The sequence below is a fragment of the Squalius cephalus genome (assembly GCF_949319135.1).
Source record: "Squalius cephalus genome assembly, chromosome: 11".
Classification (NCBI taxonomy): Eukaryota; Metazoa; Chordata; class Actinopteri; order Cypriniformes; family Leuciscidae; genus Squalius; species Squalius cephalus.
This window is the reverse complement of record NC_137132.1, coordinates 8,929,209-8,944,309: the sequence shown is the minus strand read 5'-3', so window position 1 is coordinate 8,944,309 and position 15,101 is coordinate 8,929,209. Positions and strand designations below refer to the sequence as shown.

At 39.9% G+C, this 15,101-nt stretch overlaps 1 protein-coding gene across 2 annotated transcripts in view; it reads left to right on the top strand.

The window, feature by feature from the left end:
• The window catches only part of LOC307167554 (NACHT, LRR and PYD domains-containing protein 3-like), a 76,685-nt gene that overhangs the window by 14,454 nt on the left and 47,130 nt on the right, over positions 1–15,101 (top strand). For both annotated transcript variants that reach the window (XM_079886745.1, XM_079886744.1), the window contains exon 7: positions 4,479–4,649. In XM_079886745.1, coding sequence (XP_079742871.1) covers positions 4,479–4,649 — 171 coding nt within the window. The remainder of the gene's footprint in view (positions 1–4,478; positions 4,650–15,101) is intronic.

The following is a 15,101-nucleotide window of genomic DNA, read 5'->3' as shown; positions in this document are numbered from 1 at the left end:
CCAGTCTCTTTGTGAGGCGAAAAATGACCTAATCCTGCTTAAGAAAGAGTCATTGTACCGGGGAGGCCTTATTGAGGCCTAACCAGGATCTTTATAAATCATGCCTCTGCACCAATCTGCATTACTCTTCTCGCCCCAGAATGCAGAAAAGGGGGCGGGCCTTGGCCTAACGACTCCCATGGGAGGAGGCTGTCATATAGGGATGCTAAAAACCTACATTCACAAAGTGAAGGGCCAGATACAGAAATGCTTTAGCAGAACGCCTCCACTATCCCTAGCGTAGCCTAGGCCAGGTACAGAGGCGGCCCTGGTGAGGGCCAGCCTGTAAGCATAGATCTACCTGAGGGCTCAGAGGGCTATAAACCCAAACAGAGCTAAAGGGGGCAATGTACTCAGGACCAAAAGATGTCAGACGGTTCTGTGGGCCAGACATAAGATCAATCTGAAGCTCCATCTTCAGTCTATACTCCAAAACAAAAAAACTTTTTTTGAGAGAGAGACAGACCAACTACTCTACCCTGAGGTGGCTAATAGCCGAGGGCTAACACTGGTGTGTGTAGAAAAAACAAGTGGTAGCATAAACATTCCCATTTTTCTTTCTAGAATGACATTCTGCAACTTAACTTCACTGATAACATATTTCATATGAATGAGTGGTGGCCTCAAATGCTCTCACAATGAGAGGAAGCCTAAGCTATAAACATAGTTTTACAACTAGAATAAGAGGTGGCACACCTCGCTTTATCTTACATATATGACAACAAGGGAAGCCATCACATACTCACAAAAGAAGCTCATACAACTGGTGCTTCTCGCTATCGTTCTAGCCACCTAACACAGGGAAATTTCAGGGCCCTAATACCAAAAACTTTTACCTTACCTTATGACATTGTCAAGTTATCCTTTTAGATATGTGCAGCTTCCCCACTTGAACGAGAATGTCTACTCGAAGATTTTGAACTGGATTCCACTCAATGACTGAACAGCTGTTTCTTTTTCTACTTTTTTATTCTTGCAGATTCAGTAGTTCACTTCTTTTTCTCTTGAGTTCCCATCAGTGCAATTCATTGTCAGTTGTACCATTAGCCATTTGCCATTAGGTGAAAAAACTTTAAATACAAAATAAAAATAAATCAAATAATACTTATTTCACCTGAAGGTACATTAAGCAGAACAACTACACATACATCAATATCTTTTGCTCATTAAGCATCAGCATATCGCTTCTTTCACAACATAGAATCTCATAATCACATTCAATAATATTTGACCACGTAATCCTTTTCTCAAGTAATTTCTTTCAAGTTCACAACAAGCCATAGAAAAGAATCTACAAACAACTATCAACTGATTTATCTGTTATCATTTCACCATGCTCGTTAACCTGAATAAACATCATTTTAATTAACAATCCTCACTCAGCTTCCTTTTATCACTGCACCCGTGTTTGTACTTAAACATCAGAATCACAAATACAATCAACTAACATTTAACACCGAAGTGACAGACCAAACCAACTATCCACTACAGCTCCAAACTAATTTGACAGCAGCAGTAATCTCCGGTAAAACGTTCGTCACAACCCTCAGTAGTTCAGCATCTTACCGGCTGCCTCTTCAGACTTTGTAGACATCTCAGACCTGCACAGTCTTCCCGCCGATCACGCTGCCGCTGCAGAACAGTCTTGTTCTTCCGCGGTATTTGTTTGTATGATACGTGCTCTATCCCAGAAACTGACGATGACGATGCTGTGCGTCCTTTTAAACGTTCCGTGTAGTCCTTCAGCGTCGGTTGGTTCTGTTGATCTCTCCCTCTAGTTTGACTTGACAGACAATGTCATTGACATGACCCCATAACTCTATACAGGGAACGAGGTCTGTAGAGAGATACATTTTAGTGTTAGTTGCACACAAAAATTACTCTTAAAGAAGACCAACTCACCAAACAGTTCTTTGTGAACATGGGGTCTACCGCCTTTCATATACCTGAAAGAGGCGCTCTCACTAACCAAGCCAAGGCGGGCCTTCAGAACATTGTTCTCATCATGGGCCCAACCTCAGGCCTGAAGTAAGAAGCGCCTGGGAGTCGGAGAAGAGGGGAGAGGGCTGCGATATAATCACACCCACCAATGATCAAATGATGCTGTGTGCGTTTGTGCTGGATCACCTCCCTCAGATCCCTCTTCTTGCGGGAGTCTCGCCTTCTCTGTGACCTACTCCTCCACGGCGGGGGTGCACGAGAGGCGGCACTGGTTCTCTGGCCCTGTCTACTGTCCTCGGACCATAAGGGGCCAGGTCCTCTCGCTTGCCTGGGTGTGGATGCGGATCTCAGTGGTATGCAGGTCCTAAATGCCGCTGAGCGTGCCTTCACCTCTCTGAACTTTCTAACCACCGCCTCCACGGAGGTGCCAAAAAGTTCAGAGGGTGAAACCGGCGAAACGACGAGAAAGCCCTTCTCTTTCTCCCCGATGTCAGCCAGGTTCAACCACAGATGTCTCTCCATGGCCACCATTGCCGCCATCGACCGTGATAGCAGTTTGCTTAGTGGCCCGGAGATTAAGATCAGAGGTGCGGCGCAGCTCAGCAACCGCTTCAGGGAACATCCCTGCCCCCTGGTCGAGATCGCCCAGCAGATCAGCCTGGTACACCTGCAACACTGCCATGGTGTGCAGGGCAGCAGCGGCCTCACCCGCTGGCGTGTATGCTCTGCCATTCAAACGGGATGTTGCTTTAAGCAGTTTGGATGGCAGGGTTGGAGCTCTCAGGGTCGATGCCCGCCCAGACGCAAGATACTTTGCAAAAGTCTCGTCAATGGGCGGCATCGACATATACCCATGTTCCCCTATCCCCTCAACATCAGCGAAACTAGCCCACTGATGTTGGTGGATACGGCTGAATATGGGTTCTTCCATGCCCTCTCGATCTCCGTTATAGAGATCAGGAAGGAATGGAAGGCTCAACTGAGCTGGTGGCTTATGGCCGGAGAGAAACCGATCGTCAAGCCTTCTGCGAGTGACCTCTCCCCTAACGCGCTGTCAAGGCAACCGCAGCCTGCCCTGCAACGCGATCAATCACATCCACCAGTTCTGCATACACGGGGCAGAGTGGCTGAGGGGGTTCAGAATCTATCTGAATATCACCACCCTCATCAGCCATCTCCTGCTGATCCTGAAGAGCACTCGTTGGGCTAGGCTGAGGCGAGAAATCCTCCACCTGTAGCTCACCCTCGTCAGCCTCCAAGCTGTCTGAGAGGGTTATCCCCCTCTCAAGTTAATTGGCAAGCTCCATCTGGGAACCCCATGACCGTGGACCCGAACCACGAGGTCAAGACGCTGAACCCTCTTAGCTTGAGAAGAGGGCCAGATGAGAGCAGAGTGTTCTCAAGGGAAAACGCTCACAGTTTGCACAGGCAGCTCCCTCGAGAACTGCCTGTTAATGCTTTTCTCCCAAACAAAAAATGCACAGCTCGTGTCACCCGGTGCCAGATATCTTCGGCAGGGGTCCGCACACTTCTGGAAGCTTTGCTTCTTCTCAGTGAATTTCATTCTTTCCGTAATTCTCAAGCGCTTTACAGACAAAACAGTCCCTGAAGATGAAAAAATTATTATCATGTTTGCAAGGCGCCCTTATGTACTTCCAGGTCGCACTTTAATGATTAATGGACTGTCGCGGGTCAATAGAATTACCGCGATTTGATTGTGATTTCAGACACCTGTCATGCTTGAGGCATTCCCGTTAGCGTCAATCGACGCAGTGCGAGTTCCCTTTCGGAAGGGAACAGCTGATTGAGCTGTAAATGATTGAACACGTTTTACATCATGAATCAATGACTCGTTTGGTGATCTGAGATTGAAATGGTGGCTACAAAGAAATCTCTAATGTTTATTTTGGTCATGGCTTATCTTGAAAAACGAAGACAATGTGACGGTTGTCGTAGGTCGGAGAAGTCACATTGCAGGACTGTGAGTCAAATCTTCTGACACTGCCAGAATTTTGTCAGAGGTTAAATTTTATCGCAATGGTCATTAATCGGCTGTCAGTTTGAGTCGCTTTTAATGTGCATTTGAAAAAGCAACACGTTTAAAACATCTTTCCAAATATGAGAAGTATTTATGAACCTCTTGTCCAACAAAAGACAACATTTAATAAATCAATCAAAGCGTTTCAATCTTCTGTTTATTTAGCTACAGCGATAGGGATTTCCTGGAATTATGTGTTATCATTGCGGCAGGGCACATTTGGCGTGTCTGCGTGAGAGCGCTCTCTGGCGTTCATATGGAGCAGCATTTACTACTGATCAGCCGTTCTGCACTGACAAGCTGCACATAAAACAATTACAGCCTTTGCAAAATTGCGTGCGGTTTAAGTTCGATTAATCGTGCAGCCTTAATATCAATCTAAAAATCTTTAATAATGGATTCACTGCTAAACTGATCTGATCTGAACTGAGAGTGAAGAGTGTGTCATTGTTCTCTACAGGTTGAGGGATTGTGGTGTCACAGATGAAGGTTTTGCTGCTCTGACTTCAGCTCTGAGATCAAATCCCGAATACCTGAGACATCTGAGTCTCTCTGGGAATAAAATAGGAAAATCAGTGAATCTGCTGTCTGATGTACTACAGAATCCTCACTGTAAACTGGAGAAACTGTGGTAAGATCATATTTGACTCTCACACATGAATCACAATGTAAAGTATATTTGAAGTGTTCAGCCTCTTTCTGCTGCTGTGAGTTCAGCTGATTGAGCTGTAAATGATTGAACACATGAGCTGATCCTCAGTAGCATGATAACAGGGCTGCCAACTTTTGAGTTTAGTTTGGAGTGAGAATTATGGAAAGGGAGGCGGGGGAATTGGGGGGATATATAAAAAAACAACTTGCATCACAATAGGTGTAATTGTGATTGTCAAAACATTTGGTAACTAAACATAATTTTATTACGTTTAGTGACAACATGTTACATGGTACAATGACTGGTAGGCTACTTTGTATTATTGCTTAACACAATTTTCACGATTTCAATTCAGTTCTTGGGATTTGATTTCAATCTTGATTCAATATTGACTAATTTAGATAAATATTAGGTTATGGGGCGCCGTCTGTAAAGCGGCTCACGCTGAAAATAACAGCAACATTTTGTCACATTTAGCTTCAAACAATGTTTAAAAAACTGGTATGAATTTTTTGACAGTGACTTTTTAGCACATTTACAACAATATTTGTCAACTTAGAGATATTTTAAATGGTTAAATCTAAATATTAAATGTTACACCTAAATGTTAAATCTAAATGCTAAATCTAAATCTAAATGTTAAATCTAAATGTTAAATCTAAATCTAAATGTTGAATCTAAATGTTAAATCTAAATCTAAATTTTAAATCTAAATGTTAAATCTAAATCTAAATGTTGAATCTAAATGTCAAGGTCAAGGTCAAGGTAGCATTTATTGTCTCCCTTAGGAGAGATTTGTTTTAGATTAGAGAAATTGCTGCCACATCAAGACATAACACATAACATACAACATATAAAATACAATAATAGTAAAACACATTCCAGTCCCAAAATCCTACATCATAAAAACAATACATATCATATATCATAACACAACACAGCCCTCAGTTCCTGCCTCTTGTACCCTCTATTACCATTATTTATCTTCCTGCAGTTGCTCATTAATTAATTTAATAGACAACGGTAAAAATGAATATTTATATCGGTTATACTTGCATAATGCAACCCTGTATCTCCGACCAGAGTTCATCAGCGTATACTCAGGATACAACACATGCGAAGGGTCTAATAAAATCTTGTTGGCCTGCTGGGTGATACAACGCTCAAAAATATCCTGTAACGAGCTAATTGTCTGTGTCCCCATGATTTTTCCTGCCACTCTCAACACATTATTTATTTGGGCTCTCAATTTTACTGTTAGACTTCCGAACCAAACAATAATTCCATACCTTAAAACAGACTCAATCGTTGCTTTATAAAAAATTAACATGATATTACTGCTCACTCCAAACAATCGCAATCTCCGTAGAAAATGTAAACGCTGGTGGACCCTTGTGCACACCCATGATACATGTGTGTGCCACTTAAACTCACTATCAATGTAAACCCCCAAATATTTATATGAAGTAACCTGCTCAATAGCTTCACCATGAACCACAACAGAGCTCCTATCCCCCACTGATCTGGGGTCTATAATGACCTCTTCAGTTTTTTTAAGATTGATCTGTAGATAATGGTCGTCACACCAGCCCACAAATGCTTCTATAGCAGCTTTGTAGTCGTCAATATTGCAGTCTCTTGTCAACAATTGCAATACTACTGTGTCATCCGAAAATTTTATAATAAATTGATTTGATTGCTGACTAATGCAGTCGTTTGTGTACAAAGTAAACAGAAATGGCGAACTTACGCACCCTTGAGGGGCCCCTGTACTATTCACCGCAACATCCGACAGCACTGAGTTAAATTTCACCTGTTGTGTCCTATTTGTTAAAAAGGAATAATACCAATTAATTATAAAAGGATTAACTTGTAGATTAATTAATTTCTCTAGCAGTTTATGTGGTTGGATGAAATGTGGAGTTAAACGCAGAACTAAAATCAATAAAAAGCAATCTAGCATAGGCAGCTGGACTCTCCAGATGCTTTAAAACCAGGTGTGTTAATGTAGAAACCGCATCATTAGTACCACGATTGCTTTTATATGCAAATTGATACTGATCTAAGGATGGCTCCACTTCCTTACGCAGCTCTCCTATTATTATCTTCTCAAATGATTTCATAACGTTCGATGTTAAGGCCACTGGCCTGTAATCATTATTGTCCTGAGGGCATGAATTTTTTGGAATTGGAATTACAATAGATTGTCTCCAAAGCTCTGGTACTGTATGCGTATCAATTGAGAGCTGGAAAAGGCGATGCCAGACTGATGTGAGCTCCTCAGCAAATGTCTTTAAAAGAAAACATGACATCCCATCTGGTCCCGTTGCTTTACTAGAGCATACATTTTTAAAAACCCTTGTAACATCCCCTGAATATATCAATATTCTATCCTCACTGATATTACAGTTTACATTACCTAAAATATCATGACATTCCTTAAAAGTGTCTGTCTCAAATCTCATATAAAAATTATTCAGTTCATTTGCTTTATCAGTTTCATTGACAGCAAACAATGGCTTCTTTTTCGGGGTCATATTGGTCATTTCTCGAATTGAATTCCACAGTTCATTAGTATTACATTTTGCCAACTGTTGTTCAGCCTGTTCCTTATATTGTTTTTGTGCTACCCTTAGTTGCTGGTTAAGGTCCTTTTGTGCTGCTTTAAGTCCCATTGTATCCCCCAACCTGTAGGCCAATTTTTTCTTTTTAATGCAATCTTTAATTCCCCCTGTAATGTATGGTTTGTTATTCGGATACCTCTTAATAGCTCTTTGAGGGATAACTAGATCCACACAAAAGGAGATATATGCCGTAATTGCTTCAGTGACCACATCTATATTTGCATCTTGATAAAAAATGTCCCAGTCCGTACAGAGAAAACATCCCTTCAGCTCCTCTATACTATCACTTGACCACACCTTAACCACCTTTGTAACTGGTTTACTTTTCTTAAGAACTGACCGATAGGTGGGGAGCAAATAAATGACATTATGGTCAGAATTGCCGAGGGGGGGTCTAGCTTTAGCCACATAAGCATCCTTAATATTCCCATAACACTTGTCAAGGATATTATTTTTCCTCGTTCCGCACTTCACATATTGAAAAAACCCTGGTAAGGATCTCTCCAAACCACATTGATTAAAATCACCAAGAATCAATACAGGTGCATCAGGCTTAATTTGTAAGTGCTTGTGAACACAATCAGCAATTTGACTAGCTGCCCTATGAATGTTCCCACTAGGTGGAATGTACACTGCACAGACAAATATATTGGTGAACTCCCTTGGCAAATAATATGGGCGCAAAGTAATACACAGTAGTTCAAGATCAGGATTGCAAATTCTTTCCCTGACCGCAAAATTACGGCACCAGCTTTCATTAATATAAATACAAATACCCCCTCCTCTTTTCTTCCCAGAGTTCGCATCTCTGTCCAAGCGTAAGTGGGAAAACCCGTCAATTTGTACTAAACTGTCTGGTACATTATTACACAGCCACGTTTCTGTAAGGACCATCAGTCCAGACTCACGGTACTCATAGCAGACTCCAGCTTGTGTGCGCAGTTCGTCCAACTTGTTCCGCAAGGAGCGAGGATTACAGAGTAACACTGGCGGTAAGGGTAGTTTGGAAGCTCTCCGGACACGTTGCCTGACGCCGCCTCTCTTGCCCCGCTTCCTAACCCGACAAGAAACAGGCCTTGGTTGCCGTAGTAGCTCCTCAGGTACGTCCGCCGTTGTATTACTCAATAGTAGTCCGCCACGGCTCCGCAGATCCAAAAGCTCCGATCTGCTGTATGTCAGCTGTCCGGTATCCACAATCCTGTTTGTAATTCCTTGCACCACGCAGCTAGTCAAAATTAGCCACATTACGGTGAACAGTTTCATATTTATCAGTCTTCGTGGTCCCCTGTTCCGGCCAGCGCTCGCACATAATAATTTAAATGGCCATTGTGCGATCAGAAAACTAAGGGTAAACAAACCCGACAGAAACAAACTCGACAGAAACAAACAAATAACTCGCAGCAAGAACCCTCCTCCATGTCGCCTGAAGGGCAGCGCCATCTTGACAACTCTAGATAAACGTTGAATCTAAATCTAAATCTAAATCTAAATGTTGAATATACATGTTTAGGGTGAAATTAAATATTTAACTAATATGCAAATTCAAAATGCCGGTAACCGGAAGTGCCAAAATAAAAGCTCGAGGAGGTCAGTGTGTGTTTATAGCATGGTTTATAGTGTCAAGTAACGAATAAAAACCATCTCATCCGAGGAAATGGACTCTTGGACATGGATTATCAAGATAATAACTACCTAAAATAATAAACACGTTTGGAGAAACTGTATTTGAAGAGTAGGCTAGTGTCACTTTTATGAAAAGTGCGGGACTTATGACCTGTAGCCATAATAGCCAGCCACGAGGGGGCTCACTTTGACTGAATGTCATGTCATCACTCTGTCATCACTCTCTGTCATGTTCGCTTGCTTATTATTTTATTAGTTATTATCATGATAATCCATGTCCAAGAGTCCATTTCCTCGGATGAGATGTTTTTTATTTTATTCAACATTTAGATTTAGATTTAACATTTAGATTTAGATTTAACATTTAGATTTAACATTTAGATTTAGATTTAACATTTAGATTTAGATTTAATATTTAGATTTAACATTTAGATTTAGATTTAACATTTAGATTTAATATTTAGATTTAACATTTAGATTTAGATTTAACATTTAGATTTAATATTTAGATTTAACATTTAGATTTAGATTTAACATTTAGATTTAACATTTAGATTTAACATTTAGATTTAACATTTAGATTTAGATTTAACATTTAGATTTAGATTTAATATTTAGATTTAACATTTAGATTTAGATTTAACATTTAGATTTAATATTTAGATTTAACATTTAGATTTAGATTTAACATTTAGATTTAGATTTAACATTTAGATTTAGATTTAGCATTTAGATTTAACATTTAGGCAGAGCCGGATTAACGCAAAGGCAAACTAGGCACGTGCCTAGGGCCCGATTGGCGGGATGGGGCCCAGACAGAGGGACAAAAAAAAAAAAAAAAAAAATTTAATAATGTACAAATGGCCTATCTACAATTTATTAATTAACTAAAAATAGTGACGATGTTTATCTTAACCATAGACAGTTACATTACTGCAGTTAAACCAATGTGTCCGTTACAAAGCGGGTGCCGGCTTCTGAAAGTATGTGTAACGAACGCATCCATCAGGTGCTGCGAGGCAAAAGCCTAAGCACACAAAGAAGCACAGCTCAAAATGCAGGTGTGTGAGTTGTCGTCATCTATTTTGGAGTGATTGCAATGTATTCTAAATATAAACTTGTACTGTAGATCAGCGTCATTTCTGGAAAAATCATTCACCGCTTTATTACGAGTTTAAAAGAGCGCGAGCGTCATTAACGTGCCCAGACGCGACGCTTTGAATTTGCGCGTACAATGAATAACATCGCGTCGAGAGCTGACTAGTAAAAAAGCTACAAAATTAAAAGACAAGACGTCTGTATTCTAAGTTAAAAAGCCAACACACTACAACATTTTTAAATGTTTCAAATAAAGGATCTCATATCTATGGGTCTATCTTCTAAATTCTGCTGATGATTAGATTCCTGACATTACGCCAATAATATCACTTTATCCATTTTTTCTGCTCAGTAGCGATCGTGTCTTTCTCTTCCACTTGATTTGTGTATAGCATATTTAAAGTAGCAATGCAATATTAAAGCTGCAAGCAGCGATGAAAGGGCCCTCGCACCCGTGCCATCAACACTCGGTGGCTTTAGGAAGGCAGAGCATGGTTGGGAAATGTACATTTAAGGAGGTATATATAGTAAGAGTATGTCAAAGTCAGTTACAAAATGTTTTGTATAATGGTGATAATAGCATGCTTCATGACTCAGCTAAGTGTTGCTAGCATGTTCAGTCTGTTTCTAGCATGCTTAGTACACAATAATTATGTGGTTAGTACTGCATTACTGTGTTAACCATGTCAGTTTCTGTTGCCAGTAGGTGGCGTTATGACTATAACTGAATATGAGCATGGATGTGTGTTCAGGACAGAACTCTTATCAAACATGTGAAGTTTGGTGCAAATTGGACATTGCCTTCTTGAGTAACAACAAAGTCATGTTTCATTGAATTAGCATTCTTTAGAACTTAGCTAAGCATTGTTAGCATGTTTTAACATGTTGCTAGAACGGCATCAACGTGTTAAACATGTCACTTCCTGTTGCCAGTTGGTGGCGCTATTACTATAACTGAACATTCTCATGTAGATGTGTTCAGGCCATGACTCTTATCAAAAGTGTGAAGTTTGGGGCAGATTGGACATTCCATGCCTGAGTTACAGCAAATTCCTATTTAATTGCAATAATAGCATGCTTTAGCACTTGGCTAAGAGTTTGCTAGCATGTTTTAGCATGTTTCTAGTATGTTGTTAGCATGTTTAACACTTGCTGGCACTTTTTTATATGTTATTAGGAGTCCACAACAGTGTTAAACATGTCACTTCCTGTTGCCAGCAGGTGGCGCTATGACTGTAACTGAATATAAGCATGGTCATGTGTTCAGGACAGAACGCTTATCAAAAGTGTGAAGTTTGGGGCAGATTGGACATTCCATGCCTGAGTTACAGCAAATTCATATTTAATTGCAGTAATATCATTCTTTAGCACTTAGCTAAGTGTTTGCTATTATGTTTTAGCATGTCTCTAGTATGTTGGTAGGATGTTTAGCACCTACTGGCATTTTTTTATATGTTATTAGGAGTCAAGAACAGTGTTAAACGTCACTTCCTGTTGCCAGCAGGTGGCGCTATGACTATAACTAAATATGAGCATGGACATGTGTTCAAGAGATAACTCTTATCAAACGTGTGACGTTTGGGGTAGATTGTACATTGCCTTCTTGAGTAACAACAAAGTCCTGTTTCATTGAATTAGCATGCTTTAGCACTTAGCTAAGTATTGCTAGCATGTTTTAATATGTTTCTAGCATGTTTAGAACTCAATGGCATTTTTAACATGTTGCTAGAACGGCATCAACGTGTTAAACATGTCACTTCCTGTTGCCAGTAGGTGGCGCTATTACTATAACTGAATTTGAGCATAGGCATGCGTTCAGGCCATGATTCTTATCAAACATGTGAAGTTTGGGGCAGATTGGACGTTCCATGCCTGAGTTACAGCAAATTCCTATTTAATTGCAGTAATAGCATGCTTTATCACTTAGCTAAGTGTTTGCTAGCATGTTTCTAGTATGTTGCTAACCTGTTTAGCACTTGCTGGCTCTTTTATATATGTTATTAGGAGACCACAACAGTGTTAAACATGTCACTTCCTGTTGACAGCAGGTGGCGCTATTACTATAACTGAATATTCTCATGTAGATGTGTTCAGGCCATGACTCTTATCAAACGTGTGAAGTTTGGGGCAGATTGGACATTCCATGCCTGTGTTACAGCAAATTCCTATTTAATTGCAGCAATAGCATGCTTTAGCACTTAGCTAAGTGTTTGCTAGCATGTTTTAGCATGTTTCTAGTATGTTGTTAGCATGTTTAGCACTTGCTGGCACTTTTTTTATATGTTTTTATATGTCCACAACAGTGTTTAACATGTCACTTCCTGTTGCCAGCAGGTGGCACTATGACTGTAACTGAATATGAGCATGGTCATGTGTTCAGGACAGAACGTTTATTAAAAGTGTGAAGTTTGGCGCATATTGGACATTGCCTTCTTGAGTAACAACAACATCCTGTTTCATTGAATTAGCATGCTTTAGCACTTAGCTAAGTATTGCTAGCATGTTTTAACATGTTTCTAGCATGTTTAGACCTCAATGGCATTTTTAACATGTTGCTAGAATGGCATCAACGTGTTAAACATGACACTTCCTGTTGCCAGTAGGTGGCGCTATTACTATAACTGAATATTATCATGTAGATGTGTTCAGGACAGAACGCTTATCAAAAGTGTGAAGTTTGGGGCAGATTGGACATTCCATGCCTGAGTTACAGCAAATTCCTATTTAATTGCAATAATAGCATGCTTTAGCACTTAGCTAAGAGTTTGCTAGCATGTTTTAGCATGCTTCTAGTATGTTGTTAGCATGTTTCGCACTTGCTGGCACTTTTTTATATGTTATTAGGAGTCCATAACAGTGTTAAACATGTCACTTCCTGTTGCCAGCAGGTGGCGCTATGACTATAACTGAATATGAGCATGGCCATGTGTTCAGGACAGAACTCTTATCAAACGTGTGAAGTTTGGGGGAGATTGGACATTCCATGCCTGAGTTACAGCAACTTCCTGTTTCATGGCGAAACATCGAAATTTGTAAGGCCGCCGAGGACCCGCCCTTTGACGAAAACTCAAGATCTTCGCAATTTAACGTCGCAAAGGCCTTAAGATTACACTCACCAAATTTGAAGATGATCAGATTAAAACTGTAGGAGGAGTTCGTTAAAGTACGAGGCCTGAAAATGGCAAAAACTGCACAAAAATCTGAGAGGAAGTTCAAAATGGCTGACTTCCTGTTGTGTTTAGGGCTATGCTCCAAGAGACTTTTTTGTAGGTATTAGGTCATTACACGTATGTACCGAATTTCGTGCACGTACGTGGAACGTTGCAGGAGGCGCACTCCGTTGAACTTTTATAGGTGGCGCTATCGAGCCATTTTGCCCCGTCCAATTCTGAAACCTATATCAGATGTAAATTTTCGCCAGTTCTGACGCGTGTGCAAAGTTTCGTGAGTTTTCGCGCATGTTTAGGCCCTCAAAAATGCAATTCAATGCGGAGAAGAATAATAATAATAATAATAAACAGAGCAATTCCAAGAGGGTCCTCACACCATCGGTGCTCGGGCCCTAATAAAAGCACTTATGCTCATTTACTGAAGTGGGATTCTAGAACAGTGAATAAATTGAATAAAACAGCAAAATAACAACAACAATAACATCTTCATTAAACAAAAAAGAGATTACCTTAGATAAAGTTTGATTAATATGTACATAGAGTACCGGTAAAAGTCTGGACCCATTACTATTTTTAATGTTTTTTGAAAGAAGTTTATTATTATGCTCTACAAGCCTGCATTTATTTGATCAAAAATACAGAAAAAACAAACAGGAATATTCAGCAAGGATGTGTTAAATATATAAAAAGTGATAGTGAAGACTTTTTTAAAACAACTTTTTAATAATCAAAAATGATTGGCCTCCAACATGAATTTTGCCTAGGGCCTCCTAATGTCTAGAACCGGCCCTGCATTTAGGTGTAACATTTAATATTTAGATTTAACTATTTAAAATATCTCTAAGTTGACAAATATTGTTGTAAATGTGCTAAAAAGTGACCATCAAAAATTCATACCAGTTTTTTAAACATTGTTTGAAGCTAAATGTGACAAAATGTTGCTGTTATTTTCATCGTGAGCCGCTTTACAAACGGCGCCCCATATTAGGGTACAGTAGATAGCCTACATGTTAATTTTTCTTAAGAAAAAATATATCTCACACAATGCTGTAAACATACAGAGAGAACTATCAGCTGGTATTATTAAAGGTTAAAAATAACAAATTAAATTAAATATAATGCGGTTTTCATTGTAATAACAATTATGTAATGACACAAGTAAAAAATATATGAAATATGTGATAAAGTGCACATATTTAGCAAAATACTCCTCTCTATAGCTATTTTTTTCCAGTCAACTAAAGTGCTATAGAGCTGGTAAGTCCCGCCCATCCGTAAAACCTCAAGTGGACCTCTAGGTTGAAAAACCGTCAATGCAAGTGAATGGGAGAAAATAATTATTTTCTGGTCCCGTTTGAATTGTGCCATGATGAATGTGAACATACAGTATGTTGTCTGTGAATTTTTTATATAACTTTTCATGTTACGAGTTTGACAGTATATGGTATGATTCTTCGGCTAGCAGTTGTGGAAAAGACATAACGAGAAAGACTACATGTCACCTATGTGACGTCACCCCATAAAGTTGACTTACCCGTGGTTTTCGCCAACCTCAACGATTTTGTCCTCTCCCTGAAAGAAGGCGGTGAAGTGCACCAAAGACACAGCCATGTTTAGCGGGATCCGTGAGCTAGTGTCCGTGTGCGAGTGGTGGTGACGTTTCAAACGCGTCGAAAGCAGCGAGGAGTTGTAGTCCACAAAGTGCTCTCACACAAAGTCTAACCGTATCAAACTTCTACCCGCTAAATTGTAGCATTCTTTACACGAAAAGTTATATAAAAAATTCACAGACAACATATGTTCACATTCATGGCACAATTCAAACGGGACCAGAAAATAATTATTTTCTCCCATTCACTTGCATTGACGATTTTTCAACCTAGAGGTCCAGTGGGGTTAGCGGAAGGGGCGGGACT